This window comes from Myotis myotis, unplaced genomic scaffold, assembly GCF_014108235.1.
Source record: "Myotis myotis isolate mMyoMyo1 unplaced genomic scaffold, mMyoMyo1.p scaffold_m19_p_3, whole genome shotgun sequence".
Lineage (NCBI taxonomy): Eukaryota > Metazoa > Chordata > Mammalia > Chiroptera > Vespertilionidae > Myotis > Myotis myotis.
In genome coordinates, this window is record NW_023416335.1 from 7616966 (window position 1) to 7639231 (window position 22266).

Genomic DNA, 22266 nt, shown 5'->3' on the forward strand with positions numbered 1-22266 from the left:
TTCCCCAAAAAGGAGGACAAGTATATTACTTGATACTAAATGCGTATAGACATGTAAAAGCTGCTACTCTTCCCAGAACTCACACTATATCAGGAAAGCATTAAATGGCACCTTCACAGCTTTAGATATTTAATGTAATCCTCATTGTATTGAATTCAATTAAATGTAAGGACATATACTTGCTGTTTATTCTGATGAGATTCTCACACCATCAAACATACAGTGAAACATTGACCACAGTCACCATCAACTCACCTCTACAGTTTCGGCCTTAAACATGGCTATTACTGGTACTGTGCCAAGCCAGAGTTTTAGCATTGGCACATGTCTGTTGCGTCCTGTGTGATAAATCATCTGTTGGAAAAACTCTAGAAAATAATTAATTTAAATAAGTTCCTTACTTTGTCTTTTTGTTTCTTTTTACTCTTTTAATTTTGGGCAACTCACTCAATTTCTCCCAGATCTTTCACACCTTGAAGCTAAACCACACAGTTGTCCTTACTAAATTATTAATCAATGAATTATGAGGCTAATTAATTATGAATGATATATATGCAACAACCTGGTTAACTGAGAAATGCCAAGCACTGTGGATGTGTGTGGTGACCTTATGACATGCCTTCCCCAAGGACACCGAGGTTGTTCAGTTTCTCCTGACCTGCACAGGCTACTCTTCTGTAGAAAGGGAAACCTGTCACAACTCCACAGCCCTGGTAGATAGATACTCCCTTTCACCCTCTCTAAAACAGTATTGCAGTTCCTCAGCAAATTGAGATTAGAGCTAAGATATGATCCAGCCATTCCTCTTCTGGGTATTTATCTGAAGAACATGAAAACACTAATTCAAAAAGATATATGCACCCCAATGATAACTGCAGCATAACTTACAATAGCCAGGATATGGAAGCAACCTTAGGTGCCCATCGATGGATGAATGGATAAAGAAGATGTGATCATATTGGCCCAGCTGGCATGACTGTGTAGTTGAGGATTGACCCAGTCAGGACATATGCCTGCGTTGCAGGCTCGAGCCCCAGTATGGGGCATGCAGAAGGCAGCCAATCGACAATTCTCTCTCATCACTGATGTTTCTCTCTCTCCCCTGTCCCTTCTACTCTGAAATTAATAAAATAATATATATTTTTTAAAGATAAAATATTGTCATTCGTGATAACATGAATGGATCTTAAGGGAATTATGCTAAGGGAAATAAGCCAGACAGACAAGGACAAAACAGTTTGATTTAACTCATATGTAAAATATATTTTAAAAAGTAGTAAATAAACAAATATAACAAAATAGAAACAAATTCAAGGATACAGACAACAGAATAGTGGTTACAGAGGAGAAAGAGAGTGGAGAGAGGGCAAAGTAGGTAAATGGGTTAAACAAATGGTAATAGATAGAAACTAGACTTTTGGTTGTGAGCACCCAAAAGAGTATACAGACATCAAATTATACTATTGTACATCTGGTATCTAGATGTTAATAACGAATGTTACCTCAAGAAAAAAATAATTTTAAAAAACTCTTCTGTTTTACTAATCTTTCAACTTCTCAAATGTCTCAGGGCCCCTACAGAACCTCTTCTCTTTGTAGGAAACTTTTTTTTTTTTTTTTTTAATTTCTTTTTTTGGGGGTAGGTTGGGGAATTCAGCCATTTGAAAAATGACCATCTTAAAAAAAAATGACCACCAAAAATAGGTTCACTAAATTTATTTTAAAAATCATAAAACGTTTCTTACAAAAGAGCATTACATTCTGCACACTGCTCTGAATAGATGCCAGGGACATATGGACTATTATTACTTTTCTTCCCTGTCCCACCCCCCCCCCAAATGTTACAGTGACCACAAAGCAAAGTGTTCACAATAATTACATAGGGGGAATTTTCTAACCACCAACAATGAACAAAAATTAAAATTCACTCACTCTGCTGCTGTTTCAAAATTTCAATGTTAGTTTTTGCACACCCTCCCCCCCCCACCCTGTTTGTAAGGAACTAAAACATTACATCTGGTGAACAGCAAAGATTTCACTACACCTCAAATGCAGAACACCTATGAAGCAGAGGAATGTTGGCTTTTTAAACAGAAGCAGATAAAAAAAAAAAGATGCAGGACTCCTTCAGTTCTTCACTAGTCTTAGAAAAACTTTCCAGAATACTGCTTCACACTGTTCTGCAGCAAATACTGTGCATTCTGTATCTGGTCCTGTGTTCCTGTAATGGTAATGATCCGATCTTCGGACCCTTCTAAAGGCTCATCAATTTTGATCGAAGCTCCTGACTCATGACGAATTTGTTTAATCCTCTGACCACCTTTGCCAATTATAGATCCAGCCAGATCTTTGGGAATAGTTACTTGTGTTGTAATAATAGGTCCACCAAGATCACCATATGAGCCACGACCCCCTGCATAGGAATAATCATATCCAGAGCCACCCTGTGGTTCATAAGCCATCTGCCATTCTGAAGGGCTCCATGTATCTATTGCAGAGTCCCATCTTTCATCGGCACTGAAACCAACCATGCCATCATAACGATCTCCAGGTCTTCCTCTCCTGTCATAGGCCATTAGATCCCCTCCTCTAGGTGGTGGTGGTGGTGGAGGAAGAGGAAGATTGCGAGCTCTGCTACCACCCCGGCCACCTCGTCCAGGAGGAGGGGGAGGAGGTCCTCGCCGAGGGCTCATATCATCATAATCTCTTCTAGATGGAGGCATGGGGCGCCCACCCCGACCAGGAGGCATTCTGTCAAAACCACCTCTTCCCCGCATGGGAAATCCCACAGGACGGCCACGGCGGTCATCAAACATCATTGTAAAGCCACCATAATCATAAGTTTCATCATAAAAGTTGGGATCATAAGGCTGTGCACGTCCTTTGATGGGCGACTCTGATATAAGATCAAGGATGATCTTTATGCACTCTACAACCCTATCAGGTTTTCCTCCAATAAGAACGACTCTGTCAGTGGAATGAGGACAGCATTCCTGGAAAAGCTTGATTGTTGTCTGAGTGTTCTCTCGAAGTTCTTTGATTTTAGCACCTTTGACCCCAATAATCCCTCCTGCCAGACTCTGATGAATCAACAGTCTCAATTCGCAGTCAAAGTCGCTTCCTTTATAGTGTTGGTAATTTAAGCATTCCACAGCATCAGATTCGAGCGGGAGCTGGCTGGTTGCAGTGGGTGATGGCAACTGCAGGCCCTCTTCCAAGGTAGGGATGATTTTCTTCAGAATTTCTCCAATTGTTTCAATATCAGCACTGATACTCAATATGCGCTCGGGGCCACTGCTGTCTGGGACTGAAACACTGGCATTGTAGTCTGTACGCAGAGCCTTAATATTCTTGCCTCCTTTTCCAATCACTGCCCCAGCATTCTTGCTCTGAAGCAGAATGCGTAATTCAACCATCTCATCAGTGTTCCTAGATCTTTTAAAAGCTTGTTCCTCTTCCATATCTTCTGCAGGGCGTTTACCAAATTCACCGTTGGTTTCGGTGTTGGGGAAGGTTTCCTCTGGCTGTTCAGTTTCCATTTTCTTGGATTATATGGACACACCAATCAATTATATATCCTTGCAGAGCAGAACTGAAGTGTTCTGGGCGGGACCACCTGACACCCTAGTGCTGCAGTAGCCTATAGGCTGTAAACAAGCGGGACGTAAGCAAGACGTAGAGGTTGGTGCAGCAGAGAAACAGAGGATAATGGCGTCTGCAGCGCTTTCGCCTGGAGCGCCCTCCTCCTTTCCCGTTCGCGCACTCACTCTGTAGGAAACTCTTATTCCTACTGCTTTTTGTCTAATAACACTCACTTATCCTTCAAGTGTCATCTTAAATGTGATATTGCTGCGAAGTCTTTTCTGATATTATAAATAATATTTCTGGTAATATAACTTCCCAGATTGGCTCCCATTCCTAGTACGGGTACCAGATCTAAGTATTTCTAAAGACTATCCTACAATAAAATAAATAAGTGTTCTTGGAGAAGTCATTGATTTTAGGGACAAGGCAGAGAAAAATACAAGAAGAGTGGAATATATCATGGTGGCAGAAAGTAAGGAAGTGCTCAAAAAGTGATGGTGTTGAAACACCAAGCAGCCAACTGAAAAGCTCCTAATACTTCAAACAGGGACAATTTGTGCAACAGAATAATGATAGGATTAGTTTGTATCATTTCTCTAGCCAATATCTTATAGTTTTCAGTGCACAGGACTTTCACCTTGGTTAAATTTATTCCTAGTTGTTTTATTCCTTTTGATTCAGTTGTAAATGGGGCTGTTTCCTTAATTTCTCTTCCTGGTAGTCCATTGATAGCATAAAGAAATGCAAGTGATTTTTGTATATTGATTCTATATCCTGCAACTTTACTAAATTTATTTATTAATTCTAACATGGTGGGGGGGGTGAGTATCTAGGATTTTCCATATGAAAAATCATGTCGTCTGCATTCTTTTTCCTGCCTAAATGTTCTGACTGGCACCTATAATACTATGTTGAATAAAGTGGTGAGAGTGAGCATCCTTGTCTTCCTGATTTTAGAGGGAACGTTTTCAACATCACATATGGTGTTCTTGTCAAAAATGCATAACCTCAATGAAACTCTGATAAAACAACAGACAAATCCAAACTGAGAGTGATTGTACAAAATACCTGTCTCAGAAAATGTGTCAAGGTCTTGATGTGTATGGGAAGACTGATAAAGGATCACAGATTAGAAAAAATTAATATTGAAGAACATAATACAAGGAAGTACAACTCCTATATGCCAGGTGAGATTTTGAATTGAGTCATGGAACAGAAAAAGAACACTAGGCAGTGTTGTAAAATTCAAATAAGGGCGGTAGTATTGTTAAGAACATTGGACAAATAATAATGGTCTAGTTTGATAATGACACTAATTCCATAAAACAATACCATCAGAGGAGGCTTGCTGGGTATATGGCATATGCAAACTCTATATTATTTTTACAAATTTCCATAGTTCTAATATCATTTGAATAAATAAAAGTTTATGAAGAAGGATAGAATGCTGAAGCTGAAGAATAAAAAGTAAGGTGGAGTAAGATTTTAAAATATTTTGTTAGTAGAAGAGAAACACATACACACAGTATCTATATAGATAAAAGCCAAATATTCAAAATGTCCCCGGGGGGGGGGGGGGGGGGTTTGACCAACTGGGATTTCCATTGCTTGCTATGACATGTGCTGATCACCAGGTGGCGGTGCAGAACGTAGGAAGGCCCTGGTCAGAGCCCAGCAGCTGCTAGGGGCCTTACCCATGCACTAATTTCATATATTGGACCTCTAGTCTATATAATAAAGAGGTAATATGCTAATTTGTCTATTAAGGTGTCCCAGTCTATGGGCAGGGCCAGAGGCGGGAATTCCGCACCCAGCACTAACATCATGCTGCCTGCATGCATCCCCATTCAGCATGAAATGATGCTGCGGGGGGCGGGGGGCACCTAAGGCCACAACCCCTGTCCTGCAGTGCCCCCCGCCCAGTGAGTCTTGACGAGGGAACTCAGGCTGCACCCCTCGCCTGGTGAGGCTTGAAGGGGGACCTCAAGCCACCCCCCTGCCACAGCTCTGGGCAGGGAGACCTCAGACCATGCCCCCCGCCAGGGTTCCAGGCAGGGAGACCTGACTGTGGCCCCCGACCTCAGTGACAGACCGGGGGTCCTCAGGCTGTTCCCCCTGCCCAGTGAGGCTTGAAGGGGGACGTCAGGCCACACCCCCACACCCAGCGGGGCTAGACAGGGGACCTCAGGCTACACCCCTACCCCAGCACCGGGCCGAGGGACTTGAGGCTGTGCCCCCTGCCCAGAGGACCTGAGGTTGTGGCCCCAGCCCCGAGGGTCTTGACAGGGGTGGGGCCGGCTGGGTCTAGGTCTCAGCTAATGGGGGTGGAGCCGGCCGGGTCTGGGTCTCCTGCATTTTAGAAGTGCGTGAGGGTGGTGGGTGGGGACTTGATTGTAGGTCCTGTGGCGCGCCCAAGACTCTGACAGGAGGGAGATTTTATACACATTTTACTAATTTTCTTTCATCTCTGACACCTCTATTATAGAGAAAGGGCAAATAGCAATGTTAAAATATTTCTTATCATTAATTCTCTTTTAATGTGCTTGAGTTTTGTGCACCAGGCCACTAGTATATAAATAATAGGCTGTGTCTACATTTCCTTGGATATAGGAAAAAATTTGGTTTAGGAATGTGACAAAAATGTGGAAGAAATGTCATAGTGAATATAAGAAAGAATCATTAAGCTAAAAAGAATTACTGAGAAGCAATGAGGAAAATGTAGGGATTAGATAGGGAAAGTTGGTAATCAATCAAATCAGTTTCCTATGACATGTCCAGATGTAAGAATGAATATGATGGAAGTACCTTACTTCTTCTTGAAAACACAACATGCTCACACATGCATTCCACAGGCAAGGAACATGTACCACCAAAGGACCAGATCCCTACTCTCAAGGAATTTATAATCAGAGGAGATGGTCACTGTGGGACTAATCACAGTATCAGATCAGATGAAATGGGTGTTAAATTAGAAGTTTAAGTCTGAGGAGTTACCGATTTTCATTGAAAGGACTGGAGAAATTCCAAGAAAGAGATGGCATCTTATCTAATAAAAGAGAAACATGGTAATTAGCGTACGACCGCTACCCTTCCCATTGGCTAATCAGGGCGATATGCAAATTAACTGCCAGCCAAGATAGCGGCCAGCAGCCAGGCAGCTGACACAAACAGGGAGGCTTGCTTGCTTCAGTGACGGAGGAAGCCAAGCTTCCCCGCCTGCCTTGCCGGCCTCTCAGCTGCACGCTAAGTAACATTGTAACAAATATAGAAGCTAAACAAAACCCGGGGCTTCAGCCAGCAGGACCGCAACATTGTTTCAAATACAGAAGGTAAACAAAGGCCAGAAACCTGCTTTCAGCAGCGGAGGTCTTATAGCTGGAGCTGAGCCTCAGAGCTAAAGCTGGCCCAGAATAAAAAAAAAAGGAAAAAAGGACAGGTTGGGAGCTTCAGTCACTTGCCAGCTTGAAAACGGCCCTCAGCCCCTCACCCAGGCTGGCCAGGCACCCCAGTGGGGACCCCCACCCTAAAGGGGGTGTGACCAGATGCAAACAGCCATCATCCCCTCACCCAGGCTGGCCAGGCACCCAAGTGGGACCCCCACACTGAAGTGGGTGTGACCAGATGCAAGCAACCATCATCCCCTCACCCAGGCTGGCCAGGCACCCAAGCGGGACCCCCACCCTGATCCAGGACACACTTCAGGGCAAACCAGCTGGCCCCCACCCATGCACCAGGCTTCTATCCTATATAGTAAAAAGGTAATATGCCTCCCAGCACCGGGATCAGCGTGACAGGGGGCAGCAACCAAACCCCCTGATCGCCCTGCGGCTCTGTGTGTGACAGAGGGTGGGGCCACAACCTCCCTATCCGCTCTGCTCTGTTCGTGACAGGGGGGAGCTCCTCAACCCCCTGATCAGCCCTGCTCTGTGCGTGACAGGGGGGAGCTCCCCAACCCCCCGATCGCCCTGCGGCTCTATTTGTGACAGGGTGCGGTGCCCCAACCCCCGCCCCATCGGCCCTGCCCTGAGTGTGACAGTGGCAGCGCCCCAACCCCCTGATCCGCCCTGCTCTGTGTGTGACAGGGGGGGAGCTCCCCAACCCCCTGATGGGCCCTGCTCTGTGCGTGACGGGGGGGGCTCCCCAACCTCCTGATGGGCCCTGCTCTGTGCATGACAAGGGAGAGCTCCTCAACCCCTTGATCGGCCCTGCTCTGTGTGTGACAGAGGGTGGCGCCGCAACCTCCCTATCGACCCTGCCTTGAGTGTGACAGGGGGCGGTGCCCCAACCCCCCAATTGGCCCTACCCTGAGCATGACTAGGGGTGGCATCGCAACCTCCCGATCCGCCCTGCTCTGTGCATGACAGGGGGCGGCGCTCCAACTCCCCAATCGGCCCTGCTCTGAGCCCGACCAGGGGCTGCACCTAGGGATTGGGCCTGCCCTCTGCCACCCGGGAGCAGGCCTAAGCCAGCAGGTCGTTATCTCCCAAGGGGTCCCAGACTGTGAGAGGGCACAGGCCGGGCTGAAAGACCCCCTCTCCCCCCCAAGTGCACAAATTTTTGTGCACCGGGCCTCTAGATTGAGAATAAAAGAATGAGTTGGCTTTTTGTAGGAAGAAAAGGGAAGTGAGGGTAAACCAAGTATCAGAAATAGCAGAGCAGAGGCAGGGAGGTCTGAAAATTGCCTATAGGTTTAGCCAAAGCACAGGAAGGCGATGAAAACATTGATACATGAGCTTGGAGTGTTGGAAGGCTAAAGAAGTTAGATTTTCTTATATAGCCTCAAGGCAATATCTGAAAGTTCCTGATGAGTACTAGAACCACACAGTTATATTTTAGGACAATAACACTGAGGTGTGTGGGATCTGTGAAGAACTTGGTATTTCGAGGCCACAGGAAGCTTCTGGGGGTGGGAAAAAGATGGGGATTGGATGCAGCCAAGGTTAGGGGCCCTGGTCCTGCTTTATGGCTGGTCCTTATAGTGGGTGTATGGAAATGGTGACCAGTAATCCCAACAACATTGAAGTAGGGAGGAAAGTTTGGGAGTTAACACTTTCTGTATTGAAATCCCTGAGGCCCCATCTGGGGAATGCAGCCCAGCATTCAGAAAGGTCAAACATGACAAAAATCTGGGTCAGGTCAGGAAACACTTGTTGGGGGCCAGATGTAAGCTGGCAAGGTCCTTGCACCTGCAGGGGCTAGCAAGGCTGGGACCCTTACCCACACAGTTTTCCCAGACTTGTTTGGATGGCGGTTATCAGTAGAATGGGGTTAACATTTGTAGAATGAGAACAGCCTTTCATAGCTTGCCAAGAAGTCTGTGACTGTTTACTGAGATATGCTGTACTGAGAACTTGTCCTTCTGCTGTATCTCTCCCTTAGAGATTAAGAGGAACAAAGAATACATTCCTCTTGACAGACCTCCGATTCAGTGTGTTGTGTATAAATAGGATTGTATAGCTAATAAACTCGCTTCAGTTCATTGAGAGAACTGGGGTCCTCCCGACCCCGCTTTCCTGTCTTTCTTTCTTTTCTCAATTCCCACCTCCCTGCCTCAGCCCGGCTCAACCCTGTCAGGATGGCCCTGACAAACACTAACTTGATAAGTGCAACCCAGAGGTGGGGGGTGGGTGGGGTGGGAGAACACAGTGACTAAAGGATTGGGGTACAGGGTCCAGCCCTCAGAGAAAAGACCTGGCAATGGTTAGACAGAGCCCAAGTCAAACAACATGAGGTCACGGGAGGACTGGCTTTCTAATTAGGTTAGGAAATGAGGCACTCTCCTGAGATTGCTGGCAAAATCCAGGGAGGGAGGGATAAGGAGAGCAGACTAGCTGGGAGGCATGTTGTACCAGGCTTCTCCTAGGCCAGGGGTTGGCAAACTCATTAGTCAACAGAGCCAAATATCAACAGTACAACGATTGAAATTTCTTTTGAGAGCCAAATTTTTTAAACTTAAACTATATAGGTAGGTACATTGTTATTAACTTAATTAGGGTACTCCTAAGGCTTAGGAAGAGCCACACTCAAGGGGCCAAAGAGCCACATGTGGCTCTCGAGCCGCAGTTTGCCAACCACGGCTCTAGGCAAAGGGGATGCCTAGACAGCATCAGGACTAATGCCCACAGCACTGTGAGGCTACTAATATGAACGGCACCTGAGATTTTGACGGGTTGTTTAACATGGGAATTTGGGCCCCACGGACAGATTGACATGGCATAAAAAAACAACTATTAAACTTTGCAGCTCTTTTTCGTGCCAAGAAATGTTCACATACTCACCTCTCCCTGCTCCTTCTCCCATCCCTCAGCTTCCCCCACCCCTGGGCTTCAGGGCAAGCTGCTAAAAGGGCAGCGGGAGAGAGGCTAAAGCTCAGGGATGTCCACTGCATGTGACACTGAATAAACAGTAATAACTGTCTAAAGCGTTTGCACATTTGGGCCCCTCAAAACCTAATAATGAATCTTCTAAAATGGCTGACATTCATTCTGTCATGTTTATTTGCTGTAGAAGGTAATTAAACATCAGACCAGAGCTAAAGGTTTCCATGCCTTATGTCTTTTATGCCTCACCACAGTCAGATGAGAAGCACTATTACAGAAGTGAGTGAATGACTGAGGGAGTTGTGCACAGCTAAGTAGTTGCACAATATCACAGCGCTGGTAAATATAGGCCTGGCTTAGTACCCGAGGCACCCAGGCACACAATGTGCCATCTTCACCATTACATCACGCCCATTCAAAATGCCTTCCAGTCAAACCATTGGCCAAATTGCTGTTAAAAGAGCTAGGTCAGATCAACAGTGTCAAATATATGTAGCATGGCCATGAACACTGCCTTGGTTGGTCTGACAGAGGAGACAGGGAAATCAAAACCCGTGGCTTGAAGGCCTCAGGTGGGCCCAATGGCAGGGAGCAGCTGGGGAAGACAGGTGTTGACCAAAAGGACTGAAAAAGCAAAAGATAGAGTTCAACAGCCTAGTTGGAAGGCCATTGCAATTCTCCAGGTGAGACTTCTGAGGCCAGAATGTGGATGGTAGCCACACAATGAAAGGCACAGCCTCTTGTATAAGACACAAGGGTATTGAGGATGGGGAATATACCTTTAAATGTGCTATGCCCAATTTTGCTGAGCTCAATGCTGGGCACAAAGGAGGGCCTCAAATAAGTGCATGATTGACAATGAAAAAATGGACTCAAACCAAGTTCTGGACAACGGCCTAGACAGAAAATGCACGCATTAAATGTAATCCTCAAAGTAACATTTACAAGTAAAGGGTAACACACTCTAACTTAAAGAGTTTTAAACAACTTGTCAAAGTCAAGCACTTTGGTTACAAGCAGAAAAGGAGCAAAGGTTGGTCTCATGCCCAGATCCAGTAGTTGTTGATGCATTAAAAAGTCCCCTTGAGAAAGATAATGTGTTACCATGCTCTCCTCTCCAGAAGTAACTATAAGGAGAATTACTTAAAATAATCCAATAACTCACAGTTTGTTTGGAAATGGATCTTATTCACTAGAGATTTCAATTCTTAGGAAAATTCCCCCAAAAGACTATGATGAGATTTCTTAAGTATATGGTTTCCTGTTGAGGAGAAGGGGGTCTATATTTCTACACCATTATTTTTTAATATTATAAAGCCTTTGGGTAGAAGGGAAGATTAGCTCTGCCTTTAGTGTTCACCATGATGATGTTTACAAATGTAATTTCCATATATCAAAATTTGCTGCATCACTTGCAGCATTAGTTGCATTGATCTCTGGTTGGTTAAAAGTGTACTGGGATTTCTTCTGCCAGAAACATTTTCTGTATTTTGGTAACACTCTCCCATGAGGCCTCATGTCTTCCTGTGAAGTTGAAATGACAGCATTATTTTTATTTGGAGAAAGGAAAGTGGAAAAGAAATAACCCTTTAAGCTTTGGAATTGATGTTCAGTCTATAAAACATCTTCAGTTAAACTGAGGGGTGATTGGATTCTAGTTCTGGGCTCATTTTAAAATATGTCATTTGGGGCAAATCTTTCCAGTTCTGGGTATCTCAACTTATCCAGCCACGAAGATGAAGTGCTAAGATCTAACTCACCCTCCCTCATAGGGGATGCAAACATCAGGGAGTTTTAGGAGCTTTCTAACTTAAAGTGACCCCTCTACCCCTATCATAACATAACATAAAGCTGTCTCTTCAAAAGATGATTTCAATAAAAAAACCAATTCACTCCTTAACAAATAAGATTTCTGAAACTTGCTGTATGACTTTTGGGGCAGGCCTTGGTGAATAACATCATAATTCATGTTGGTATGTAACCTCCTTAGAAGGGCCAAGGAGGAATGAAAGTTATGGTTAAGTCTTGTGATTTCTGCAGGGAGCTCTACTCTCAAGTGCATTTGTTGTTCCTTATTTTGGAGAGAGAGTGAGAGAGAGAGAGAGACTAAGTTATAATTTGTGTCTGCCTTTAGGACTTTAACAGTTAAGACAGAAGAAAAACAAGCAGTGTTTTTGTTGTTGTTGTTTTTCTTATTAAATATATTTTTATTGATTTCAGAGAGGAAGGGAGAGGGAAAGATGGAGACATCAGAGAGGAGAGAGAATCATTAATCAGCTGCCTCCTGCACACCCCCCACTGGGGATGGAGCCTGAAACCCAGGCATAAGCCCTTGAAGGGAACCAAACCAGTGACTCTTCAGTCCAGAGTCAAAAGCTCTATCCACTGAGCCAAGGAAGCTAGGGCTACAGGCGGTGTTTTCAGATAGCAGCAGCCAGGAGTTGGGAAAATGAGAAGAGAAAAGGCAGACGGACGGGAGTTTAGAAACACTGCACTTATGTGTAATGAAAACTCGAGGGAACTGGGAACCCATTATCCAGGGGGTAATAGAGTCGCCTCTCACCCAGCAGCCTGCAGCTCCAGTCCTGCTGCTCCAGGTGGGGAAGCGGGCGGTTCCCTGCAAGGGGCCCAACAGCCAGTGGCGGGGATGTGGCCAGGCGCGCAGTCCCTTACCTTTCCCTCCTCGCTCCAGGATCAGCGCGTGTCCCACGAAGGGGTAGGCGCCCGGAATAGTGGGGATGGGCCTCATTTGCAGCCAGTTATGCGCGTAGGTCGCCATCATCTGCAGGAAGCTCAGGATGAGGTTGGCGCCCGCCAGGGAGACGGCGCTGAGCGCCCCCCAGAGCAGCAGCTTCTGCCCGACGTGCACCAGCCAGACGGCCACCATCGCGCCAGAGGTCGGCTCCGCGGGGACTGAGACCCTGAACCTCGGTGCCCGGTGCTTGGGGCCAGGGAGGGGGTGCAGCCCCTGCCTTTCAAGTGCGGGCCCTGGGAGGAGTCTCTGGGGGCGGGCGCAGCGGGCCAGGCGTGCGGGGGAAGAGGTGGCGCCCGGCCCAATCGCCTCTCCCTCCTCCCGCAACCCGTAGGCAGCAGCCCAGGCGCCCAGAAGCGGGGCTTCTCCTGCAGGGACCGCCCTGCCCCCTGGGGACTGGGCTGGAGCCTCCCCGGCTGGGAGGAAAGCACCGCCGTGTTGTTGTGCAGACAGACGCCTAGTAAGGCGCACGGGCCTCTGTTTGGTTCCAGCAGAAACGAAAGCCCGGAAGCCCGAGTCTGAAGGCAGAGAGCGCTGAGAAGACACGGAGGCCCTTGAGTGGCGTGGGGAGGAGAATGGGGTGCAATTTAGGGCAATTTCAGGATGGAGAGGCGCACTGTGGCTGCGGTGGCCTGACTTCTGTTTCGGGAGTGAGCGGTACGTTTTAGAATGGAAATAAAGGGCGCCGGGTTGGAAGTTCTGATTTGGGATTAGTTTTTCCCTGGCTGGGCGCCTGATCTCATGATGCTCCCTTGCGCCACCAGCAGTGTCTTCTGCTTTCCTGGGACTGGCTGCGCGTGGGAGGTGGGTGCATCCTGGCTGAGCATCAGGGTCATTCAGGGCAGCTCCCTACTCTGACCTGGGACTCCAACCTGAGGGAGCAGGTAAAATTCGTCATCAGGTCACGGGAGAGCTGAATCACGTTCTTGTGATCCCAATGGTTTCCAAATTAGCCTCGGGACCAAGAGAACATGGGGGCGGGTGGAGAGGATGAAGGGCAAGGTCTCTGGACGTGGGAGAGATAAGAGGTGCTGGCAGAGCGGGGGTTGGATAAAGGAACAGTAATTATGAAGCAACTCTCAAAAGACAAACCACTGAGCCTATGGGAGGAAGGGAAAGGGAACGGGAATGATGGTGAGAAGGATGCCCCAATTCTGCCCATGGCTGTGTTCACTGATATCTTTAAGTCTATCTCATCTCTCTAAAAGTCTATCACAGCTATGAACCCATGGGAGTTGTCTATAGCTGACTCTCTGCTCATCTCTGTGGACAAAACAAGGAATATATAACCACTATCCTTAAGAAGTGGAGAAGGGGGAGGGCGGAGTCTTTCAGGCAGCAGCCAACATGAGCAGGAAGTGCTCCAGAGCAGAGAAGGGTATGATGGGTTCAACAAAGTGTGCAGGGGACCCCTGCTTGGAGCACAGGGTGGCTGAGAATGACCAGGACAATACAATGTTCACAGGTAGCATGGACCAGCTTTAAAAGACCCCGACTCTCAGGCTTAGAAATTGTATCTTTATTTTGAAGGCAATTTGTGGGTGAGAAAGAGAGCACTGAGGATTTTTTGAAAAAGGACAATAATATAAAAGACTTGTCTCTTTGTTCCCTGTGTCATCGTTGTCACCCTATTTGTTACCAGATAGGAGCCAGTGCCCCGAAATTTCAGACTAGACTAGTCAGATGGCCAAGCGTGAGAGAAACCCATGGCGACACCGTTCTCTCCTGGCAACCAAGTTCACAGTGTTGCGCCTTCGAATGTCCACCCTGAAACATAATGAGTCTCTGTGTAGGGAGCATGGCATTGCCAAGGTGAAGACGATCTACCTACATTTATCACTGCTTAGTCAGCTTCATGGCACTCATCCCGCTGAGTAGGAAGTGGTCCCCTAACTTTGTCTCTTGAAGATTCTTTCTATATTAAAGGACAAACCACTTGGAAGATTTTTGTTCCTATCCCCTGCTTGAAATACATGCCTTTGAAAGTTAGTCATGGGCCAGAATAAGTTATAAACCCCAGCACAGCTTTGTAAATGTTAACATTTTTAAAAAATTAATCTTTATTTTTCAGATTATTACAGTTGTTCCTCTTTTTTTCCCCCATAGCTACCTCCACCCGGTTCCCACCCCACCCTCTGCCCTTACACCTGCCACCCCCTGCCATTGTCCTCATCCATAGGTGTACGATTTTTGCCCAGTCTCTTCCTGCACCCCCACGTCCCTTTCCCCCCAAGAATTATCAGTCCACTCTCTTTCTATGCCCCTGATTCTATTATATTCACCAGTTTATTCTATTCATCAGATTTTTTATTCACTTGATTTTTAGATTCACTTGTTGATAGATATGTATTTGTTGTTCATAACTTGTATCTTTACTTTTTTCTTCTTCTTACTCTTCTTAAAGGATACCTTTTAGCATTTCATATAATACTGATTTGGTGATGATGAACTCCTTTAGCTTTTTCTTATCTGTAAAGCTCTTTATCTGACCTTCAATTCTGAATGATAGCCTTGCTGGGTAAAGTAATCTTGGTTGTAGGTTCTTGCTATTCATCACTTTGAATATTTCTTGCCACTCCCTTCTGGCCTGCATAGTTTCTGTTGAGAAATCAGCTGACAATCATATGGGTACTCCCTTGTAGGTAACTCACTGTTTTTCTCTTGCTGCTTTTAGGATTCTCTCTTTGTCTTTTGCTCTTGGCATTTTAATTATGATGTGTCTTGGTGTGGTCCTCTTTGGATTCCTTTTGTTTGGGGTTCTCTGTGCTTCCTGGACTTGTAAGTCTATTTCTTTTACCAGGTAAGGGAAGTTTTCTGTCATTACTTCTTCAAATAGGTTTTCAATATCTTGCTCTCTCTCTTCTTCTGGCACCCCTATAATTCGGATGTTGGTTCACTTGAAGTTGTCCCAGAGGCTCCTTACACCTTCTTCATATTTTTGGATTTTTTTTTCTTTTTGTTTTTCCAGTTGAGTGTTTTTTACTTTTTTGTATTTCAAATATTTGACTTGATTCTTGCGATCTTCTAGTCTACTGTTGGATTTCTGTATAATATTCTTATTTCAGTCAGTGTATGCTTAATTTCTATTTGGTCCTTTTTCATATCCTTGAGAGTCTCCCTAGATTTATTGAGGGTCTCACTAAATTCATCGGTGGTTTCTAGAAAATTCTTGAAAAACCTTATAACTGTGGTTTTGAACTCTATATCCAGTAGTTTGCTTTCCTCCATTTCTGTCACTTGTGACCTGTTTCTTTGTCTCTGAATTTTGGCTGCTTCCCTGTGTTGATAGGGTGGCTTTCTGTGCTAGGTGTCCTATAGGGCCCAGTAGCTCAGCCTCCCCAATTACCTGAGTTGGACACTCTTGGTGCACCCCTCTGTGGGCTGTGTGCACAGTCTTGTTGTAGTTAAGCCTTGATTATAGTTGCTATCACTGGGAGGAATTGACCTCCAGGCCAATTGTCTGTGAGAATCAGCTGTGTCTATGGTAGGAGAACTTATGTGCTGGAGACACCCTTATGGGGCAAGACTTGCTTCAGTGGGGCTTTGGTGCTCACTGAGTTTGCCCCATGAGTGTGTCCCTTATGGATCTGAGGGGTTGTAATCTGGATGGTCCCACTCTGACCACTGGGTACACTGGCACTTGGATCTCTGAGGAGGCATAGGTAAACACTTGCAATTGCTGTCTTGAACAACCACTCCCAAAATACAACTAAAAGACAAAATGGACATCAGAAAAGAAAGAGTGAGGCAACGGCTGATTAACAGCTGCCACAGAGGCTGCGGATCAGGCCCTGACTCTCTCTCAGGGCCTCATCCACAGCCCCTTCGTCAGTCAGTGCTGGGTCACCACAGCAACCCAACACTGACTGCAGGACTGACTTCCAGTGTTCAGGTGAATCTTTGGTCAGTCGTTATGGACTCTGGGTTTTTATATATTAGGATGGTTGTTTCAGATGTCATAAGTACAGGGAATTTCAAAATAATGTATACACACTTTAATAGCTGGTAGCTCAATTTTGAAAATGAAATGTATTTTAATAAACTCTGCCATTAAAATTATTGTGTATACATTTTTTGAGATGTATATATATTATTAATTCTGTTTCTATGGAGAATCCTGACTACTATAATCATCTCATTAAATAGATTCCTATTATTTGATGTTTTTGAGGCTATTATAAGTAGTATTTTTTAGATTTTATTATCTTATTATTGTTAGTATGTAGAAATGCAAATGCATTTTATGTTGACCTTGTTTTCAATGAGCTTGCTAAAATCACATACTGATTGATTTTTAAGTCTATCTGTAGATTATTTTGGATTGTCTACCTACACAATGATGGTTTTTGTGAAGAATGAATTTTTTTCTTTTTCCCCAATTTTTAAGACCCTCTATATTTTAATCTGGCCCAATCAAGCTGGCTAGGACACCCTGTATAACTTTGGTGGCTAGCAGAATCTTTTTGCATTGCTTCTGCTCTCAGGGGGTATAGTTGAATATTTTACCTCCAAGTGTGAAGTTTGCTGAAGGGTTTTTTCCTCTAAATACCCATAAGCAAATGATAGTTGTTCCCTTCTATTCCTAGATTACTAGGAAATTTTATTATGAATGAATTTTTTCAAAGACTTTGTCTCCGTTTATTGAAAATATCATATGTTTGTTTTCTTTGACATCATTTGTTCATTGATTATTTTTCACATGGTAGACCAAACTTGAATGCCTTACATAGATCTAATTTGGATGGCATTTATTACCCATTCATACCTGACTGATTTGATTTGCCACTATCTTGCTTAGGGGTCTATCATCTGTGTTCAGAGATGAGATTCATCTCTTTGTTTTCTATACCCTTATCAGTTTTTGTATAAAGGTTATGCTAGCCTTATAAAATAAATTCCTATTATCTTGAAAAAACTTTATATGGGAGTTATTGATGCTATTTTTTCCTTAAATATTTGGAAGAATTAACCCTGGAAGTCATCAGGACTTGGAGTTCTCTTTGAGAGAAGGATTTTAATTATAGATTTAAGTCTATAATGGATATAAACTTTTCCAGGTTTCTTATTTCTTCTTTGTCCGGTGATAAGTAATATTCTTCAAGGAGTTTAAACATTTCATCTAAATTATCATACCAAACTAGTCATAGTATACTGGTTAAATTTTGACATCTGTAATCTCGGTAATGATATTCCCATATTTATTCTTTGAAAAACTTTTCCCTCTATTTGACTTCAAGGATTCTACATTCTCTTGATTGTGATTCTCCCTCACCAGTATTTTTTCTGTCTGCTTCACTGCTTTCTTTCCATATCCTATACCTCTAGATCAGCAATTCTCAACCCGTGGGTCGCGACCCCTTTGGGAGTTGAACGACCCTTTCACAGGGGTCGCCTAAGACCATCGGAAAACACATATATAATTACATATTGTTTTTGTGATTAATCACTATGCTTTAATTATGTTCAATTTGTAACAATGAAATTGGGGGTCACCACAACATGAGGAACTGTATTAAAGGATCATGGCATTAGGAAGGTTGAGAACCACTGCTCTAGATGTTAAAAGGAGTTGGAACTCTTTCCCTGCGTCTTTGTACTCACTCTCTTGGTTATCTCATCCATGTCAGTACCTAAATACATCTCTCTGTTGAATTATACTTCCAGTCTATACCTTTTCTCTAAACCCCAGGTGTAGATACCCAAATACCTCAACATCTCCACTTAGGCATCCAATAGGCATCTCAAACATCACATGTCCCAGCCAAAGCCTTGAAGTCAATATTGATTCTTTCTTTAGTTACACTTCACATCTAATTCCACAGCAAATCCCGCTGACTTGACTTTCAAAACACATCCAAAGTCCTCTGACTCTGAGCAGCTACGTCACTGTCATATGACTGAAACATTGTCTCGGTCAGATTGCATTGCTCTGTCCTGAAAACGTTCCAGTTGCTCCTATTTCAGATAACTGTCCATTTCCAAGGTCAAAAAGGATCTTAATCACTCCTCTCCTATCATCTACTGTTATTCACCCCCTTGCTAATTCCATTCTATGCCCCAATGGCCTCTTTGCTGTTCTTCAAACCCCTAGGTATGCTCCTTTTTTAGGCCAGTGTGTGTTTTTACTATGTCTAGAATTCTCTTTTTCATATCTACATGGCTTCTTATCTCATCTTCATTACATCTTTGCTCAAATATTACCTCTACAATAAAGCCTCCCCTTTCTAAAGTTGAAGCCCTATTTTAAGTTTCTTTATAGCATTTATTGCTATCTGACCTTATATTATATTTTTGTTGCTTTGGTTATTGAAAACAATTACAACAAAAATATAGTATCCAAATGATTTATGATATTAACAAACTGATTGCCTCCTCCACTAGACTCAAAGTTCTGTTAGGGCAAAGACTTCATCTTGTTCAGTCCAATGCTTAGCACAGAATCTTAATAAAAAGAAGGTGCTTGATAAACATTTGATGATGAAATAATAAACCCATATTGATGACCACACACAAATGTTATATTCTGAAACAAATTTTAAATTGGAATTTTTATCAAAGAGCTAAAACCCTGAAAAACATAGATGGATATATATTTTGAGTTGACGAATGTTTGCTATTTGGTTAGAAATATAAATGAGTGAATAACCTATGTATATGCAGAATTGAGAGATATTCACACAAATTATATAAAAATTGGGAACCTAAACAAGCTTTTATGAATGCAATAAATTTCTGAAAACTCTTTCAACACTTTATATTTTATTAAAAGTTAAAGAATTAAAAATCCTAGACAATGATCTGTGGTCATAAGAAGACAATGACAAGAAAAATATCCTACCCAAATGATTTATGATATTAAAGATGTACCTCTTAATTGGTATAGCAATTACATTCTAGTTCAGAATAACATATGGATATTTCCTCTCATGTTATATTTTAAAAATTGAGCAGTTTTTTATGGTATTTGACATGTTTTTATATTACTTTTCAATTCATTCATTCCTTCTTGGTTTTTGGATAAATTAACAGACATTTTATTAATGTAGTCTCTAACCTTGATTTAAAAACTAGAGGCCTGGGGCACAAATCTGCACATGGGTGGGGTCCCTTGGCCTAGCTGGCGATCGAGGCCTATGAGGGGGGGAGGCTGCTGAGGAGAGGAGCCTCAGGAGGTTGGCTGGCCAGTTCCCGGATCAGGTCCTATGTGGGGGCCAGCCACAGGGGCAAGGGGCTGTAGGAGGTTGGCCAGTTGGCCCCTCCCCTGATTGGGGTGAGGTGGCCAAACAGGGGTGGGGCTGGCTGCGGGAGGTTGTGGGGAGCTGATCAGGGCCTGTATCAGCCCGGTTGGCCACCACAGTGTACATCATTACAACTGGAGGTTCTGGTCATTCCGATGTTCCTGTTGCTGGGCTTTTATATATATAGATTGACCTCAGGAATAATTCAGTTTGCCTTTTTCAATTTTTATCAAAATTTTAAGATGATTCATTTATCAATGATTTTTATGAAAACACTGTCCTAACTTTGACCTAACCAGTTCAAGAAGCACCATCCTTGGTATAAGGATTACTTACTAGCCTCTGAATCTCAATTAACCTGTAAATAAAACATTATCTTTAATACAGATGTGAAAACATGTGCAGAGAGCAGGTTTTTTAAAGTCAGGGACACAATTAAGTCTTTTTGTTATATCTAAAATGATACTTTATCTTCCAATTGAATATATTTAGAAGATATGAAGCAAGATCATTGTACTTGGTTCCATATTTTAAAGTACTTTTATCAATATATGTAAATAATAGAATTTTTTAATTGTTGCACAACTCCAAAGCCAAATAAAATAAAGCTACCATTAAACCTTTTCAATGGTTCTCTATGAAAAGATAATTCCTTTTTTATACTCTAATGTTAGTGTAGGATGCATATCAATCCTTTTGAAGAAGTCTGGGCTGATTAGGGAATGACTTAGATGGTTCTTGGAAACCGATATAAAATAGTCTGAATGGTTTTGAAGGCGCAAGGTAGATAGGAATGGCACAGTTAGCAGTAATTAGGGACCAAAGAGCACCTAACTCCAGACCACTTACATGTCTAGAAGTTCCTCACGTCTGATAACAGCAGAATTAGGACTGATACTCTATATTGAAAGCTTTTATAGCTAATATTTAGGGATAGTTAGAAAATTCTTTGTGTAGGTTACTAAGCATTGAGAATATGACCTAGAATTATGGAGCTGTGGCCAATCAGAAGAGCCATAGACACAGTGATCATTCTCATGTCAACTCCCTAACATGTTCCATGACTATAGACATTGAAGTAGAGAATGTAAAGGAGAACGTACCAATTGGAGGCAAGGCTCTGGACAACACTAATTCAAGTGCCAACACTCTTCTTAATTTCCAGATGCTTATAAGTGGGCAACGATCCTCTCTTCTTAGAGCCAGAAATATGTCTGAAAATAACCTATTACACATTATAGGAATAGATAGATAGATATAAGCTTCATTTTGGATTAATAAAAATTAAATCATTAAAATATAATTCTCTGATAGAAAAGAAGAATTACACAAGTTGAGATCTGAAAAGATCAAAACGAGTCTAAAAATTTAAATCATGGTAAAGGAAAACAATGGGGCAGAGAGAAAAGAGAAATGACCACATAGCCTTGCCTCCAACTGATTAAGCCTCATTTACATTCTCTATTCCACTCTCCATATTAATGTCAGATAGGGATACGCTCAGAGGAAAAATAAAGCAGAGCAAGAGGACAGAGAGCAGAGGGAGCTGCTGCTTTAGACAGAGGGATGGGGAAGGCTCCATGCCCCGAGGTGACATCTGGGAAGAGGAAGATGCTGCTGTGGAGCCTTCTGTCCAATGGAGGAACACTTCAGTTGTGAACAATAACGATGAAACCATACGCAATATATTTTAATTATGTTTATGTTCATAATTAAAATCAATCATTTAAAAAAAGTCATTAAACTGGGGATACTTCTGAAAAGACCACCTGAATTTGAACATGAAAACTAGTAAAGCAAAATGGCCTTGGGAGACTTCACCACTCACGTTCTTCTAAGAGGCTCATGACTAAACTACTTTTTAAAAGGGTATGAGAAAGTCAGCACACTGACCAGAACAGCCCCAATCTTCGACTGGCACAGGGTACCCAAGATGAGTTTGCTATTATCCCAAGAAGGAAATAATATCTATTCGTGATTAGGATTTTGATGGAATTAATCATGGAATGAGACACAAAAAATATGTCAAGACACAAATTTACAATATGGTTCATTATTATTTATATTACGTAGTGTATTAGTACGTACACTAATTATGTGTGTGTGTGTGTGTGTGTGTGTGTGTGTGTGTGTGTGTGTAGTTGATAAAAGGCTGGATTATAAACACACGTTCTTCTGAACAAAGCCTAAAGAATCCATATTGGAATGCTTCCAATGACAAAGACTGATAAGCTTGACTTGTATTGTGTTTACAATGCAAAGTGTTCATAATTAAGTTGTTTATTTGTCTGCATTTCTCTCAGACAGTCCAATATCACAGACTGCTGTGCCAACAGACACATACTATAATGCTTGTTCTTCTGTTTTTCAA

At 43.2% G+C, this 22266-nt stretch overlaps 2 protein-coding genes across 3 annotated transcripts in view; both read right to left on the reverse strand.

The window, feature by feature from the left end:
* Positions 1–12929, reverse strand: part of LOC118650029 (cytochrome P450 4V2-like) — a 31317-nt gene extending 18388 nt beyond the window's left edge. For both annotated transcript variants that reach the window (XM_036297767.1, XM_036297766.1), the window contains exons 1-2: positions 12579–12929; positions 256–368 (exon numbers count right to left, since the gene is read on the reverse strand). In XM_036297767.1, coding sequence (XP_036153660.1) covers positions 256–368; positions 12579–12792 — 327 coding nt within the window. In that variant the 5' untranslated portion in view covers positions 12793–12929. The remainder of the gene's footprint in view (positions 1–255; positions 369–12578) is intronic.
* LOC118650028 (heterogeneous nuclear ribonucleoprotein K-like) lies at positions 1702–3767 on the reverse strand. Its single transcript, XM_036297765.1, has one exon. It carries the CDS (start codon positions 3537–3539, stop codon positions 2145–2147), a length of 1395 nt encoding a protein of 464 aa, XP_036153658.1. The 5' UTR covers positions 3540–3767; the 3' UTR covers positions 1702–2144.
* Positions 12930–22266: the final 9337 nt, after the last annotated feature.

Coding starts and splice junctions, on each gene's coding strand:
- LOC118650028 (XM_036297765.1), bottom strand. CDS start 3,539: ATGGAAACTGAACAGCCAGAGGAAACCTTCCCCAACACCGAAACCAAC.